At 26.4% G+C, this 15,122-nt stretch overlaps 1 protein-coding gene across 1 annotated transcript in view; it reads left to right on the forward strand.

Moving 5' to 3' along the window:
• The first annotated feature begins 3,728 nt into the window (after positions 1-3,728).
• LOC111623274 (hemicentin-2-like) overlaps positions 3,729-15,122 on the forward strand; it is a 140,025-nt gene continuing 128,631 nt past the window's right edge. The window contains exon 1 of the mRNA XM_023365795.1: positions 3,729-4,046. Within this exon, the coding sequence (XP_023221563.1) occupies positions 3,896-4,046 (151 nt within the window). The 5' untranslated portion in view covers positions 3,729-3,895. The remainder of the gene's footprint in view (positions 4,047-15,122) is intronic.

Consider the following 15,122-nt stretch of genomic DNA (forward strand, 5'->3'; position numbering starts at 1 on the left):
TTTAAAGAGAAAATATTATTTTTATGTGTTTAAACCAGAAAAATTGAGTATATAAACACTAATAATATTATTAATATACTTATTTTTATTGATAAATATTTTAAAACTTTGATTTCATTACTATTATTATTAATTTAAAAAATAATAAAGTTAAATAATAACAAATTGAAAACGAAAACTAATATTTCTATAAAGATTTTATAAATATTTTTGAATTTATAAAGCGAATAAACATAATTAAAATTGAAAATAGGGAATTAGAATAGAAAATACCGAATGTAAAAATAGTACTTTGGCAATAATTAGTGTTTAAATTCACAAAAGATAATCATAAAAAACGATTTTTAAATAATATTTTCTATAAACATTGTATTTTATTGTTTAACATTCGTTCCACTTCTCTATCAGTAGTTGTTAACACGCACCTCTGGGGTGAGACTTCTGCAAGACAACTTTTCTGTGATGTAAAATTTTTTTTTTCTTTCATCGAACTTTTAAATTTTTCTGCACTCTTTTTTTATTGAAAACTGAATTTCTTTTAAAATAATATCTTAATAATATTGTATCAATATCAAATTTAAATGCGTTTTTTCTGTTGTAAATCCCTAACCTAGAGCTAAATGTTTTTGTATTAATGAATGGACACTGAAGAATTTTTTTCTCATAGAAAGCAAAAGTACATTTGATAGCATGGGCGACCGTCTTGATCGTAAAATAACATAATTAACGAATTTTTTACATAGATGATCAACAGTGCATTCAAAAATTCAAGGTGTATGGATAGCAGAACCCCTTGAATATTTAAATTTATTGTTCTATATAAAACTTAAATATCTTCAACAATTTTTGCAACTTTCTAACTAAGATATTACAAGTTTAATGCTTTTGAGAGTTATTTTAATATATAATTATTTAGATTTATGCANGTTAAAAATTTGTTTAAATCGGAATATTTTTTATTGCAATTTAATTTTTTTAATAACGTAATTTATTATCTGCATGTTTAATATTCATTTGTTAATGTAAAATTCAGTTATGATTTGAATTGATAGCATTAAGTTGCGATATTGCTCAAGAAAGCCAATGTATCCATTAACTGAAATTTAACCATGTATGGCATATCTATAGAGAGAAAGCTTCCTCGACACATTCATTAGATTCTTTCTAGTTTCATTCTCGTCCAATAATTGATGACAATATGTCAGAAACATCTGTGGAAGGCTCATCAACTTCAACATCAAGCAATCGTTTCTTTGCAATTGATATTTTTCAAGAGTTGAGGGAAATAAACCTTTCTTTAAGTTACAGAAATGGAAATGGTTTTTTTTATATATATATGAAATTTATATTCATTTATTTTAAATAACAAATTACTTACTACTTTTTTATAATATTATTTTTTTCTTTCCATTTTTTGAAGAAAGTAAAATCGAATTTCATGCTGCTTTGAACAGCCTATAAAGATGTTTCCGCATTTTAAATTTTTCATTACCTATTTAACGACATTATCTTAAGGTACCAGGCATTATCACAAGCAAAAATTTTCATGATAAATCGATGTCATTTAATCATCATCATAATATTCAGATGTAGAAAAATCGCAAAATGATTTTATACATCTGAAGATATCAATTGATTTTAATTCTCTTTTGCGTACATTTATTTTATGAAATTCGTCTTTATATAATATATAGTAAACTTTGCATGTTTATGAATAGTTATGTAAATTCATGAAAAGATTTAATTAAATATATTGATTAAAAATCATTCTTATCGCTATCTTCATCACAAACGATTTAAAGTGATAATTATAAATAAATGTATTTATTTATTTATTTTAAACACAAAATTCTTTGAAAAGTAAATATTTAAACAAAAATATAAAAAATATTTATATACATTTTCATTTTTATTTAAATGCTGTATTTATTATACTGTATTAAATACAATATACAGTAAAACAATATTATTTAATATTATATTTTAATACTGTTTACTGTATTTATACTGTATTAATTATAATGTATTAAATACTGTATGTACCTGTACTTGTTATAGAATTATTTTAGAATTATAAATACGTATTTAAACACAAATTTCGTTAATTTTCCGACTAAATTTCGTTAAAAACGCTTTAAAAATTCTTATTAACGAATTAACGAAAAAATTTTTAGTTATAAATTTCGTAACTAAAAATATTCGGTTTCGAAAAACATTATGGTTATAAAGTCAATTTTCAAAAATAAAACCATAAAATTTTAATATTTAATTGGAAATTTTTATTTTCTAAAGTTCTTAAATTTCATTAAACTTATTTAATATTATAAAGAAATATAAGTTTATTCAGAACATAATTATAAGTAAATTAACTGTTAATATGTCTGCAATGTTTTTCCTCGGAGCATTTAAGTTTTCAGAATAAATTTATAAATAATAAGTTATATTTATTAATTCTTGTGCTTTCCACAATTTAAAATTAATATTAAATTATAGAATAAAAGATAAATAATAATCAAAATTTAATGTGCCATAAAATTTCAATTCGATTTATAATGTACCGTATATCATGAAAATTTCAAAACTTTCAATGATTTTTATTTTATTACTAAATTAAGGAATTCATTCACTTATATCTTAATAACATTATTTTAATTAGAATTTTTATTTAATATCGATTTTTAAATGATAATGATAGCAATAACAGTAATATTATTGCATACTTTTCCAGGTAGTTGCGCTAGTTTCTTCAAAGGAATATTATTTAAAATACTTTATTATCATGTAAGCATAAATTAAAAATGTCCATCATTTCATATGATTAATCGAGATTTAAATCATTAAAGTTAAGCATAATGGGAGCGGATAATGTGACAACAGGAAGATAAGTATAACGAACGGGTAATCAGGAAATAAGTTACATAATCGAAAGCTATACCTAATTTTGATATCAAATTACATTAGCTTATGAACATAAACTATATACACAGTATAATAATGTGCATACTGTACAGTAATGTTATACATACAATGTATAATTATATTGTTTGTGTAACATAATGATTATTAAATTTAAAAATGTTTTTGAAAATTTGTTTTTCATGACTAAAATTTTGTATGCTTTCTTGATTTTTCTATTATAAAAATGCTAAAAATACAATATAAATCTTTAAAAATGATGAAGAAATGAAAGTAAAAAAAGTACTAAAACGTTCAAAAAATTTTAATGTACTTTTAATTTCCTTCTTTATTTTTTCTTGTGAGACTTCTTAAAACTTAGTAACGGACTTATGTTACACCATTATATAAATTTAGTCTACTTATAGAGAATAATTAGTAGAAAAGTTATGACTTAACTCTAACTAATGATTAGTTTCTTTTAATATTTTTTGAGTTGGAGTGTTTGTATTTTTTTGAAAAAAATAATATGGCATTAACCGCAAGAAACTGCTCATTAACAGAAACAAAGAAGTGGCTTTGCTGCTAGTTATTTTTCAAGCATTTGGAAAGCAATAAGATCTTTATTCAGGGGAGTTGTTTTCAGTTGATTCGTACATTTCCACGTTTAATACAAATGATGCCAATCACAACAATACCCGCATTATATGTGTTCTCAGTCATTAAAATACTGCTGAATGCTGTGTCAGCTGGGACAAAGCGCCAAGCTCCGTGCTCGTAAGGCCCTCTAGTGACTGTTGTGCGAATTGGAATTGAATTCCAGGCGTTCGATAAAAAGCAGCTGGTGCAGGTTACAGTCATCGTTCTGGCTACAACTATCGCTCGGAATGTGTGCTGGAGTGGAAATCACCACTGCTACATATACATCATACACAGTGACGTTTTAAACAGTTTACGTCGGATTTCTTCTATAGTCTACGTCTCAACTGCAGTCGGATGTATGACTTTAGAACAGGAAGCAGATTTCTGCTTCTTCCATACCATCTTCTCCATGGTGTTTCAGGCCAATCAATTTCTTACTAGCCTCTGGGTACTTCTAACCGGACTATGTGGCTGGGTGGAAGGACAAGCTACAAACGAGCAGCCGTGGGGTAAGTAAACATACCTTGTCAGATTGGTACCGTATAGAATAAAGCGAATATTCTAGTTGATTTATACAAGCACCGTTAAAGGTGACGATAATTTGCTTGTTTGCCACGGGAGAATATAGTAAGTGATCTAACGATGCCAACCATGTCAAAACCAATAGGGTCAGTCCTTCCTGTGACAATGACAGGCATTTGGAATTTGATAATTATCTAATAGAGTTAGTAGTGGTCGATGCACTGACAGCAATAATATGAAAATCGTAATTATGATGTCTGTCGAAGATTTACAACTTTTGTTCTTCTAAAGTTTAAGTTTGTTTCCGTAAATACAACATAAGATACTTGCAAAAAAGCACGATTTTATATTGTGAATTCGCTTCGAATACTGAAGGAAAAACGTTATTCATATGTAATGAAAGTGAAAAAATCCCAATAAAGGATTATGAAATCTTCATAATAATCCAATTTCCGAGTTCTTTTCTTACCAAAAGCAATTTATTATAATGCGTGAACCACAAGGGAGCTGTATTACTGAAGAAAAGAGCTACTTCATTAAAGAAGCTTGATTAAGAATCATCAAAGGTTGCCAAGTAAAGGTAGTCAAAAAGGATTCACAAATGATGAGAAGACATGCGATATGTAAGCAACTATATTTATTACTCTCACCGCACAATTTCATTAAGAACAATTTTAAATGGCAACAAGTCATTACCCACAAGGTAAATCACATCATTTGAATATTATTCACTTTATCAATGAATTTTTTCATGTGTGTATGTGTGTGTGTGTGTGTGTGTGTGTGTGTGTGTGTGTGTGTGTGTCAATGAAGTTTTGGAAATATTTTCTTCGCTGCTTTGAATTTGTAAAAGTCTTTTAAATATCGTACACTCGTTAAATAATTATAAACTTTTTAATAGCTATATGGTCATTCTGAATGAATTTTAATACAAAAAATAGAAAAATAACGAATAAAATCTTTCTATCTAGATTAAGATAAGAGCTTATTTAATTTGTTTCCCTTTTCTTTTAAGAGAAAACTATCAAGGTTTTATTATATCAGTTTATTGTGGAAAGTAACTTTATGATTAAAATTAAGTAATTGTGTACATTAGTCGTAATGAATCATGATGTGAATTACTTCGGTATTACAGTCTAAGTATAAAGTTTTTATTTATAATTTGTGATAATTTATAATTGAAACAATAATTTTGAAGTGTTTTATGTTAAATGTTGTCAGAGCATTTAAGTGTTTTTTTAACTCAAAAAACTACTTTTGTTGTATATCTTAATGAGGATTTGTTCTTGTACTTATAAACTTGATATTATTATTGTATTTTCTGTTATTTATGAATACAACTAAATTGCATCTACAATATAATGTAATTCTTCATCAAGTAGTATGTAATATAATAAAATTGTGTGAATATTTATATTAATGAATTTATTCATAGCAATAAAGGAAACAAAATTTATTTTTTAAACAAATCAAATTTAATACATAAAAACTTCTTAAATAAAAATATATAATATTTTATACATTATTTATATATTTTCCTTAATAAAAAAATAACGCTTACAATATCACATTATGAGTAAAATTAGATAAAAAGTGAGATATTTTTCATATTTTCACATAAATTAATTTGTTAATAACATATAATAATTCATGTATACTTTTAAAATATATACTGTTTTCAAATTCTTATATTTATTTTATAAACCGAGATTGAAAAAATTACTTTAATAATATCAAGGGAAATATTAACCAAATATGACATTTCCAGCTTTTATTGATATTCTATGACCCACAAGAGCAATGCAATGAGATATTTTTATTTAAATAATTTTTTTTATATATTTATTATATAATATATGTAAACGTAAATAGTTATTTCACTCGTCTATATAAAAATCATTTATTGTTACATAAATGTTTTATTTTTAAATAAATTAATAAATAGAATTTAATATATAATTTATTGTATTTAATATTTTGTTANGTATTTTGTAAATATAAATATATATTCTGTATAAATGCAATGATATAATAATAAATAACATAATAAATAAATTGTTTATAATTATAGAAACTTTTAACGTATTTTTAAAAAAATTGTACCAATTTTTAATCATTTTTAAAGAAATACTAGTATTAAATTCTCAGTTTTACTGAAGAATTTTATAAGGATATATATAAAAAATTGTGTAAATATATATAAATAATTTTTTTATAAGATGCAATGATATAACAGTAAATTAAGCAATGTTTACGTTTATAGGAATTTCCAAAAATGTTATTTGTTTTTTATTGTTTTATTGATACAATGCGTAATAAAAACGCAATTTTCTCTTGTAATTAATAATTTCTCTGCTTTTTTTAATTGAAATATTGTTGTTGCAAAGCAGCTAGTCTCTTGTAGTGAAAACAGGAAAAAATTTACTGTAAATATAATTAATAAATTAGCAGTAGAAAGGAAAATATATAACTACTTGCTATAACTGTCTTAGATGCAAACAACCTATTTAATAACGGTTTCAATTAAGTACTCATTTATCGTAGGAACACTGCATATATACATAGAAATGATTGAATTAATTTGAATAAACTAATTCGAAAAGTCTAATAATGTAGAAAAATTGATTCTTTTTATATATATATATAATAATTTTATTTCTTAATTTTCTAATTCCTTCATCATTATTTTAATGCCACATTAACTGGAACTGACTTAAAATGCTTTAAACATTATTCTCATGTAAAGCGAGTATTTTAATAATGAGAATATGGTCAACAGGACGGAAATAAAATTAAACGAAAGTATTAAATGCCTAGAAACTTTATCAAATTTTAATTTTCTATATAAACTGTAAGGAAATATTATCTGAAATTCAAAATATCTAACAGGTAATGTAAGAAATAACTGTGTATATCTGCAGCCACAATCCTGCATCAATGATGTAAAATCGATCCAAGAAAACGACTATTTGTATTAAACAAAACACACAGAATTTATAAATTTGTAAAAGTTTCAAAGGTTTATTTTTGAAGAAAAATAAACTAAAAATAAATCATTTCTTTTTTATTTTGAATTTTATTAATATGATTTTTTGCTCCAATTTATTTACGTGATTATCGCTAATTTATTTTAGATATTATTTCAATATATTAATGTCCATCGCGGTTTTTAGATCGATCTTTGGTTTTTGAAATGAATATTCTAAGTCGTTTATCATAATTATCAAATTGTTGTTACTTCACGAATCTAATGTCATTAATATAACTCAAGAGAATATTCAATGATTGTTCTTGGAAACACGTCAATAACTTGCCAATTGTTAATATTAATAAAATAATTAAAAACATATTTACGATACAAATTATAGATTTAGAATTTCTCTACGAGAATTAATAGATGCTCTTGTTTGCATGTGATTTATGAATTGAAGTGAATAGTGAAATCTTTATTTAGATATAATAAACGGGAGGAAAATTCCCTAGTGATTTTTCAATATAAACATTCTATAGTACGCAATCGAGCTAATTCATCTTACGAATACGAAATTCAGTTATCAAGAATAAAATGTAAATTCCATTTTTGTATAAGAGTACAATTTGACATTTACTTGAAAGTATTATTCTTAACAATGTACGGAATGTGTTATACGACGGCTTTTTCAACGCTACAAGTCTAAAAAAGACACATCACTCTACTTGAGCTCTTAGAAATCCGTTAAGAAAAAACTCGTTGCTTCCAACTGTGGGTTCGAGTTACAATGGCTAATCTTAAAGGACTTCAGCGCATCACTTATATTCCACCATTTAAAAAAATCTAGAGAAACAAAAATTACGAATTAAACTATTTAAAAAATATATAAATGTATATTTTGCCATTAAATTTCGATTCCATTACGCTTCACTCGTTTCGATCTGAGCAGTAATAGGAACAGTTTGTGATTAATTCGTTCCGGAATAAGAATTCCAGATGGAATTATTGTCAACAAAAGGATAGGCGGTCTGGCCAATTGCTTCGAATTATTTAAATTTAAAAAAAGAATTTTTCTAACAAAATGAAACAAAAGAGAATAGGCAATAACCCCAAGCGTTATTTGGAGGATTAATTGTTACAAACCAATTCCATTCTGTAAGAGAGAAGTATTAAGAATGAAGCAAAAGTGCAATTATGGTGAGATGGTAGACACATAAAACCGTAAGTGTCGCCGCAGTAAGCAACCCTATTATAACCTGAAACCATCAGACTTCGCACGAGGTCACTCATCCTCTGGCACACCTCCAGTTTTTAGCCCATATATTCGAATATCTGGTGAACATGGACAAAAACTTCTGGACATACTTTTCTATTTCAATATAAATTTTTCTCATTTTTATTTTACCTATTTTTTTAAAGTACAATAAAAGTTTCTCAATTACAATTATTTTTATTCGCATCACTTAGAATAAAATGGAATGTTAAAAATTATTTATTGCATTATATTTTTTATTATTATTATATTGTTTTGTATAACTCTTACTCGTTTATCACAGAACCTCTTCATATTGCAAAGGATTATCCTTACATTTTATTTATAAATATCGATTTTTTATAGAGATTAATTACGATTTTTTAAAAATCCTTTTATTTTTAAGTTTTTTTTCCTATAGAAAATCTTATTATATTTGTGAAAAATTTCTTACTTTACATCAAATATTACATTTTCTTCTCCAAGTTGTGACCCTGTACATTGCAAGAAACTGTTTCATTTGTTTTCCATCTAAAGAAAATCTCTGTTGTACCGTATATGACAAGTTTGGATTCGATCAAGCGTAGAATTGAGTATTCTCTCAAGAGATTTTGTGTATTCACTGTCGATGGTAATCATTTGCATGTATCGAGAATTTTGACTATCTTGGGATCATTGTTTTAAGTGATAGGGCTCCTGAGAAATTGTACAAAAAGAGTCCTAAAACCTGCAAGATTTTATAGGAAGAGAAATAAACTCTCCCTTGACGATAAAGAAACCAACAAATCTTTTAGTCTTTTCTTTACCTGCCCAAGTTATATCAGAAATGTAAAAACTGTCTTTGATCTGAATTGCAAAACCTCAATTCCCTAAACAGTTTTTAAACATCACGGAAGGAAAGTATTATTTAAAATTTGTTTAACTCTATTTATATAAAAATTACAGAAGAGAGAAGAAAGAAAAACTATTAAAGGATAATTGTTAAATTCTTAAAAGAAACGAAAACAGTATAGAATAAATTTATATTGGAAATGACGAAGCGTTATATGTCTGGCAGTATAAAAAGGAATTAAATGAATAATACACCTTAATACGATGAACATTAAATCAAATTACTTCTCCTTTATGACATAGAGTTTAGATAGTGTTGTAATGACCCGTGACCTTCCATGCGGAATACAAAATAGTTAGTAAGGAAAGTTCTTCAAGCTTCATTTCCTAAACATGTACACGGTAACAGCCTCAGATGCAAAATTTAACAAGAATTAATTTTTAATGTTTCAATTCATTTCTATTTATCTTCTTTTTTCGTTAGCATTACAACGTTAATGAATTTTTACAAGGTAAAGTTTCTTTTGTCAGTTCAAATTAAGTATTAATTTTTATCTACTAAAGAGTTTATCTACTTAAATAGCCTCGTAGAGTTTCCAAGAATTGTTATAAACATTATTATAGCTAAGGATATTTTATGGGCTTGTATCATACATTATTCGTGAAAGTATTATAATGTTAATGTATAAAATTAAAGAGAATATTTCTTAAAATATTATGGAAACATGTACATTTATATAAAATAAACTTTATATTATTTTTTGTGAAAGCTAAAGTAGCACAATGCTGTTTGTGCTATTTTAGCTTTCAGAAGTATTGTCAGCAATATGATATAATTCTACACATTTGCAATACTGAGAAATAATTTATGTTAAGTTTAAAGTAAAAATATTGATCTTTTATTATTAGAACTTAATCTAAGATATTGTAATTAGATGTTGTTAATATCGAAAATTCTTTTATGAATATATTTTTACGAGTCATTTTTTATGGAACGATTGATTGATTGCTTTCTGTTCAAGACATCGTGTGACCCGAAAAAAAGAAGGATCATACTTCTAGATACAATATTTCAATACAGATTTATAAATGTTCTGATTTTATTTACGAATTTTATTCTACAGAAGAGTAACAAATTTTATACATGTGATTGAAAAAATGTGTTTTAACTATACAACAATTCCTATCATTTATTACCCCAACTTTAGCAAATCCATTCAATAAAAGCTTTCAAAACCTATCCATCAAGAAAAGAAAAAAATTACGATATCATCAACTTTCATTTATGGCAGATTAAGTTTAGATATATTTCTGTCGACGATTTCACTATCAGTTTCTTTAAAACAAATTACTGTACTTTCATAATCAGTCAACTGATTTTTCGCTTTGTAAACACCTTGTTTGGTTTCCTTGCTTCAGGCCAAATCCAGTGATTAAAAAGAAAATGTCATTGGAGGAGAAGATTCTCTCTTTTTTCCCTCCTTTTCTTTTTCTTATTCAACTTGAATATTTTAATTTTAATGATTTCTATCCAATGTTATTCTAAAAACTTCTTACTAATTTAGTTCAAATAAGTACTTGAAAACAAAACGAGACAACCTAGGCATTTCTTTTATGGATTGCAATGAATAGATTTAAAGAGAATGGAGGAGTATCAGAAGTTTTCTTCTTTAAAACTTTATCGTTGCCAAGAGAATAATGTCCAAAGTAAAGCAATCTTTAAATCTCAATATTTTTAGCATCACCCCCTATAGGACTCCAGCCAGTATGTCTGCATTTTGACTTTCTACCGGAACAGAGTGCCTATTACGTTTAGTTTGGATGGTTGAGTAAAAGTGAAAGGTCATGTCGTATCTCTTTCTGTCGCATTGCGAGTATTTATTTATACAGAGGTATACCTTGTGGTATTTTGCTATAAAGACGATGGATGATCTCGGATGTTTAACTTCCTTCTCTCATTTGAATCTTATAGAATAACTAAAATTCGGAATTCTAGGTTATAAATAGTGCATTATCCGTCGAAAAACCTTTCTCGAAATCCTGGAGTCAACAGATAAAAAATAAAAGTAGTTGGTAAACACGGTTTTAAATAAAATTTAATCTTTAATTAGTTATGCAACAACAATTGCTCGCGCTATAAAGTTTTTATTCTAGATAAAAAAATAATAATAATTTATAGATATAAAGTTTCCTGTAAAATGCTTAGAATTACTATTTCAATGGAATTGCTGTTCTGTAAGTTTAGATATAACGTGCCACGCTTCCATTTGTTATTTGTTGAGGGATTACGAAGGGATTTACAACCAGATGCCATGTTAAAAACAACAGGAAATGTTTTCTAACTTTTCTTTAATGTTTAAATGGAAGAATAAAATCGAATTGATAGATGGTCAGAAAATAACCATCCGTAACTGTAGATAGTGAATAAGTTACAAAATCGAAATTCCCTCCTCTTTTTCCAATAAAAAAAAATAAAGGAAAGAATTGCGTTTTATAAAAACTTATATATAAACTTTTCACAATTTAATTATACAAGGGAAATAAATTTAAAGAATAGTTTTGTCTTTAGGGATGTTCATAATGCGCTCGCAAACCTGCGGTCTAATTAACATAACGTTTGCTTGATTTACGATCTTTTCAACTCACTACGACGACATATATCTCTGTGAGTAAACTGCGAGTTTTAGATAATATTTCAAGCATATAACAAGATAAAGCGGATATTTTAAATAAATTTCACTAATTAAATAATTTTTTGATTTAGTTTTTAATCGATACGTAACACTCTTTCTCTTCTTCTTCTTCCTCTTCCTCTTCTAATAAAACTCTTAAATTTATAAATTTGATTTAAATTTTAAATGTAGTTTCTTTAAATATTTTATATTTATGCTAGATTCGAGCTGATTTTATGAATTATTTTATGTAAATAAATAAATAAAATATATTTTAAAATTATATTTCGAACATGTAAAAATAGTATTCACACGCTTTATATAATATTCATAAAAATATCATTTTTTGGATTTTATAAAAATTTTATTAATTTGTAACATTTTAAAATAGTTTTTTTTTTCTGCATTTTAAATTGTCTAACTGCTTAAAATTTTTTTAAAAATTTACTTAAAATTTCGTCTTGATTGCGAATTTTGTTGTAAATTAAGCAATGGCATATCGTGTAAAAATAATAATTTATGGAATATTATTTAGAAATTTTAGAGAATTTTTAAATGTGCTTAAACAATTAATTCTCAATATATTGAGAATTATACAGAGAAATTATGGACAAAATTTCTCTATAAAATAGTTATTACTTCGAATATCACAAATATCTCGACTTTTAATAATCGTTTTTCAGGAGATAATTAGAAGTATGGGAAGACGGGGCAAGATGATGAACCGTGTTTTTAAGCCAATCTAGAGATAAATGGGAGCACCTGTCTGGTGTAAACATGAGGTTGCATCAACAAGTCTCATCTGACAACTATTGGTTGGTTTCTTATATGTACTTTAGTTGTTATGTTTAATACTTCGGTTTCCAATCAGTAAAAACTTTGGAAAGTTTTCCTTGAGTACTTTATTTTGTATAGTAGCGAAATGAATTTTTCAGCGTTACATCAGGTATTAGCTTTCATTTCGATGCAAAATTCGTCCCCTGATAATTAAGCTTAACTCTGCAATAATGAAAGCTTTCATTGTTGAACACGGATCAAGACGACTGAGGCATGTGAACGATTCGTCAACATGCCTTAGCAGGGATTTATTATGATAGCTAATCAAGACAGAGATGTTTCAAAATCTAATAAGGCATATCCACTAGACGAGGAGTGGATTCAATGTTGTAAATGCAAAAGTTTGTGGCATGAGCTATGAAAATACCGGAAAATTCACCAGAGATTTACTCCTGTAAATTCCTGTATGACCTGTGTGTTTGTATTTCGCTTCTTTTCTTTTAATTTTATCGTTTAAAATAAAAAGACGGAACGTCCCTAAGGGGCATTGGTGCAAATGTAAACATAATTGACATTTGTCTGTATTTTTAAATCATCTGTCAAATTGCCCCGATGTGTTCTTACTCTTGCTCCTCCAATGGGGTAAGATGACAAAACAAGTAGTATTTTTAAAAAGTAAAAAGTCTTATTCTAGTTTTGTGTAACTTAACATTTGTCGGCTCATTTACGTAAGCAAACAGTTAAGGAACGTATTTATATACCAAAGTGCTTATACTATTACTGATTAAAAATACTAACTTGTGAAACATTCGTCAACTTCCTCTAAGTATTGTTTTAAAAAAATTATTAAAGATCGAAAACGCTAATAATATATTTAAAACAAAGTATAATTAATAGAAAATATAAAATAAACAGGAAATATTGTAAAATTTTTACTAAATACGGACTTCTGTAAAGTGACAAAGAATATTCTAAATTCAGGAAGCACCCTAATTTTAACTTAAGAATCGTGTGAAAAAAATGCAAAGAAACACTCCGAGTTTAAGAAATATGGTACTTTCCATTAATTATATGTAAGTAATGTTTTTATGCACTTTTGATCTCCCCTTCCTGTTGTGAACAATGGCAAACGTTTGGCAAACACTCTCCCCTTTAATTACGTAAAAATAGTTTATAAACCTCTCCGACGTTGAATAAATGACTGAAAACTTCTGAAAATATTTTCTAACTGATAGTTTATTCACATGACATGTAAGTATTCAATTCGTATGCTAAAATACTCCACGTAGGCAATACCTTGACTGCTTCCTCTCCATTGTGTACAACGATGTACAATACTTTTCAGACCCCGCCACCCCCTTAAACCGTACCGTACACGCAATTGTGGATGCCTCTATTAGATTTTCCATAGCAAGTATTTATGCTAAAAAGTTCCTCAAATTTAAGTTCAAAAACACATGAAAAGGGTGCGCATTATATTCGAATTAATAAAATATTTTATTTTTTATTTTATACTTTACGATAAAACGTTGTATTATGGATATTGAAATCTCAAATTGTATCGATTATATTTTTTTTTTATAGAATATTTACTTTAGATTATACTTTCTGCACGTATTGTACAAAAGAAATTTGCTTTTGTATATTTCCATTTAAACGGCTGCATGAGTTATTGGTGAATGTTTACTAGACATTTCCAATTCAAGGAAAGAAAAAGTTTAGAGATTGTAACTTGTTAGATCTGAAAGAGACCTCAAACTACGCTTTCTAACAATAATCTTAGAAAGTTTGTACGAGAAGAAGGAAGAGGGAAAAAAGTCTAAGAAGTTGAGACAAGTCTCTAAGGAGTTACTGACAGATCGAATGTTTTTCAAACGATTTTCTAATTTAAAAATAGCTTTAAAAAAATTAATATTTTCTTCTATTAAATTTCATCAAAATATTCATGAATTAAAGATAAATGATTTATCTAATTATTCTCTTATTTTAATTATAATTCATAGAAAAGATTGGAATAATTTATTAAAGTAGAATATTAATTTACATGTGTGAGTGTGTGTGTGTGTGTGTGCGTGTGATATTTTTTTTTATTTTCTTCTTCCCGACTAAAAGCAATTTGTAATTAAATATTTGAACTGCAATCTGGATTTATAAGAAGCAATTAATATTTTGAAAACGACTCCAGACAGCTCATAAATTGTTGAAGACATTATTAATATTCGTTAGATAAACTTTTACTTTGTTTAAATTTATTATCAGGGAAAGTGTTTATTTTAAGCATATTGTTGTTAAATAATGTATGAATGACACCAGGATAAACGAAAATTAATTAATATCTATACAAAATAATCATCTGTGATCGTGCTTAAATGTGTCTGAACACGTTTATCCATCCGTTCAGATATGTTTTATCACTCGGACATTTTTAAAATATTTTTATCTTCTTTAAATATTTTACGAATGAAATGTTTGAACATGTTTTTCTATGTTTTTAAACGTGATTGACATGACCAGACGTGTTTTTGAATTGCTTACTTAATGTTGAACTTGCCCAGACTTG

This window comes from Centruroides sculpturatus, unplaced genomic scaffold (genome assembly GCF_000671375.1).
Source record: "Centruroides sculpturatus isolate CEXI.00-Female unplaced genomic scaffold, Cexi_2.0 scaffold302, whole genome shotgun sequence".
In the NCBI taxonomy this organism is placed as follows: Eukaryota; Metazoa; Arthropoda; class Arachnida; order Scorpiones; family Buthidae; genus Centruroides; species Centruroides sculpturatus.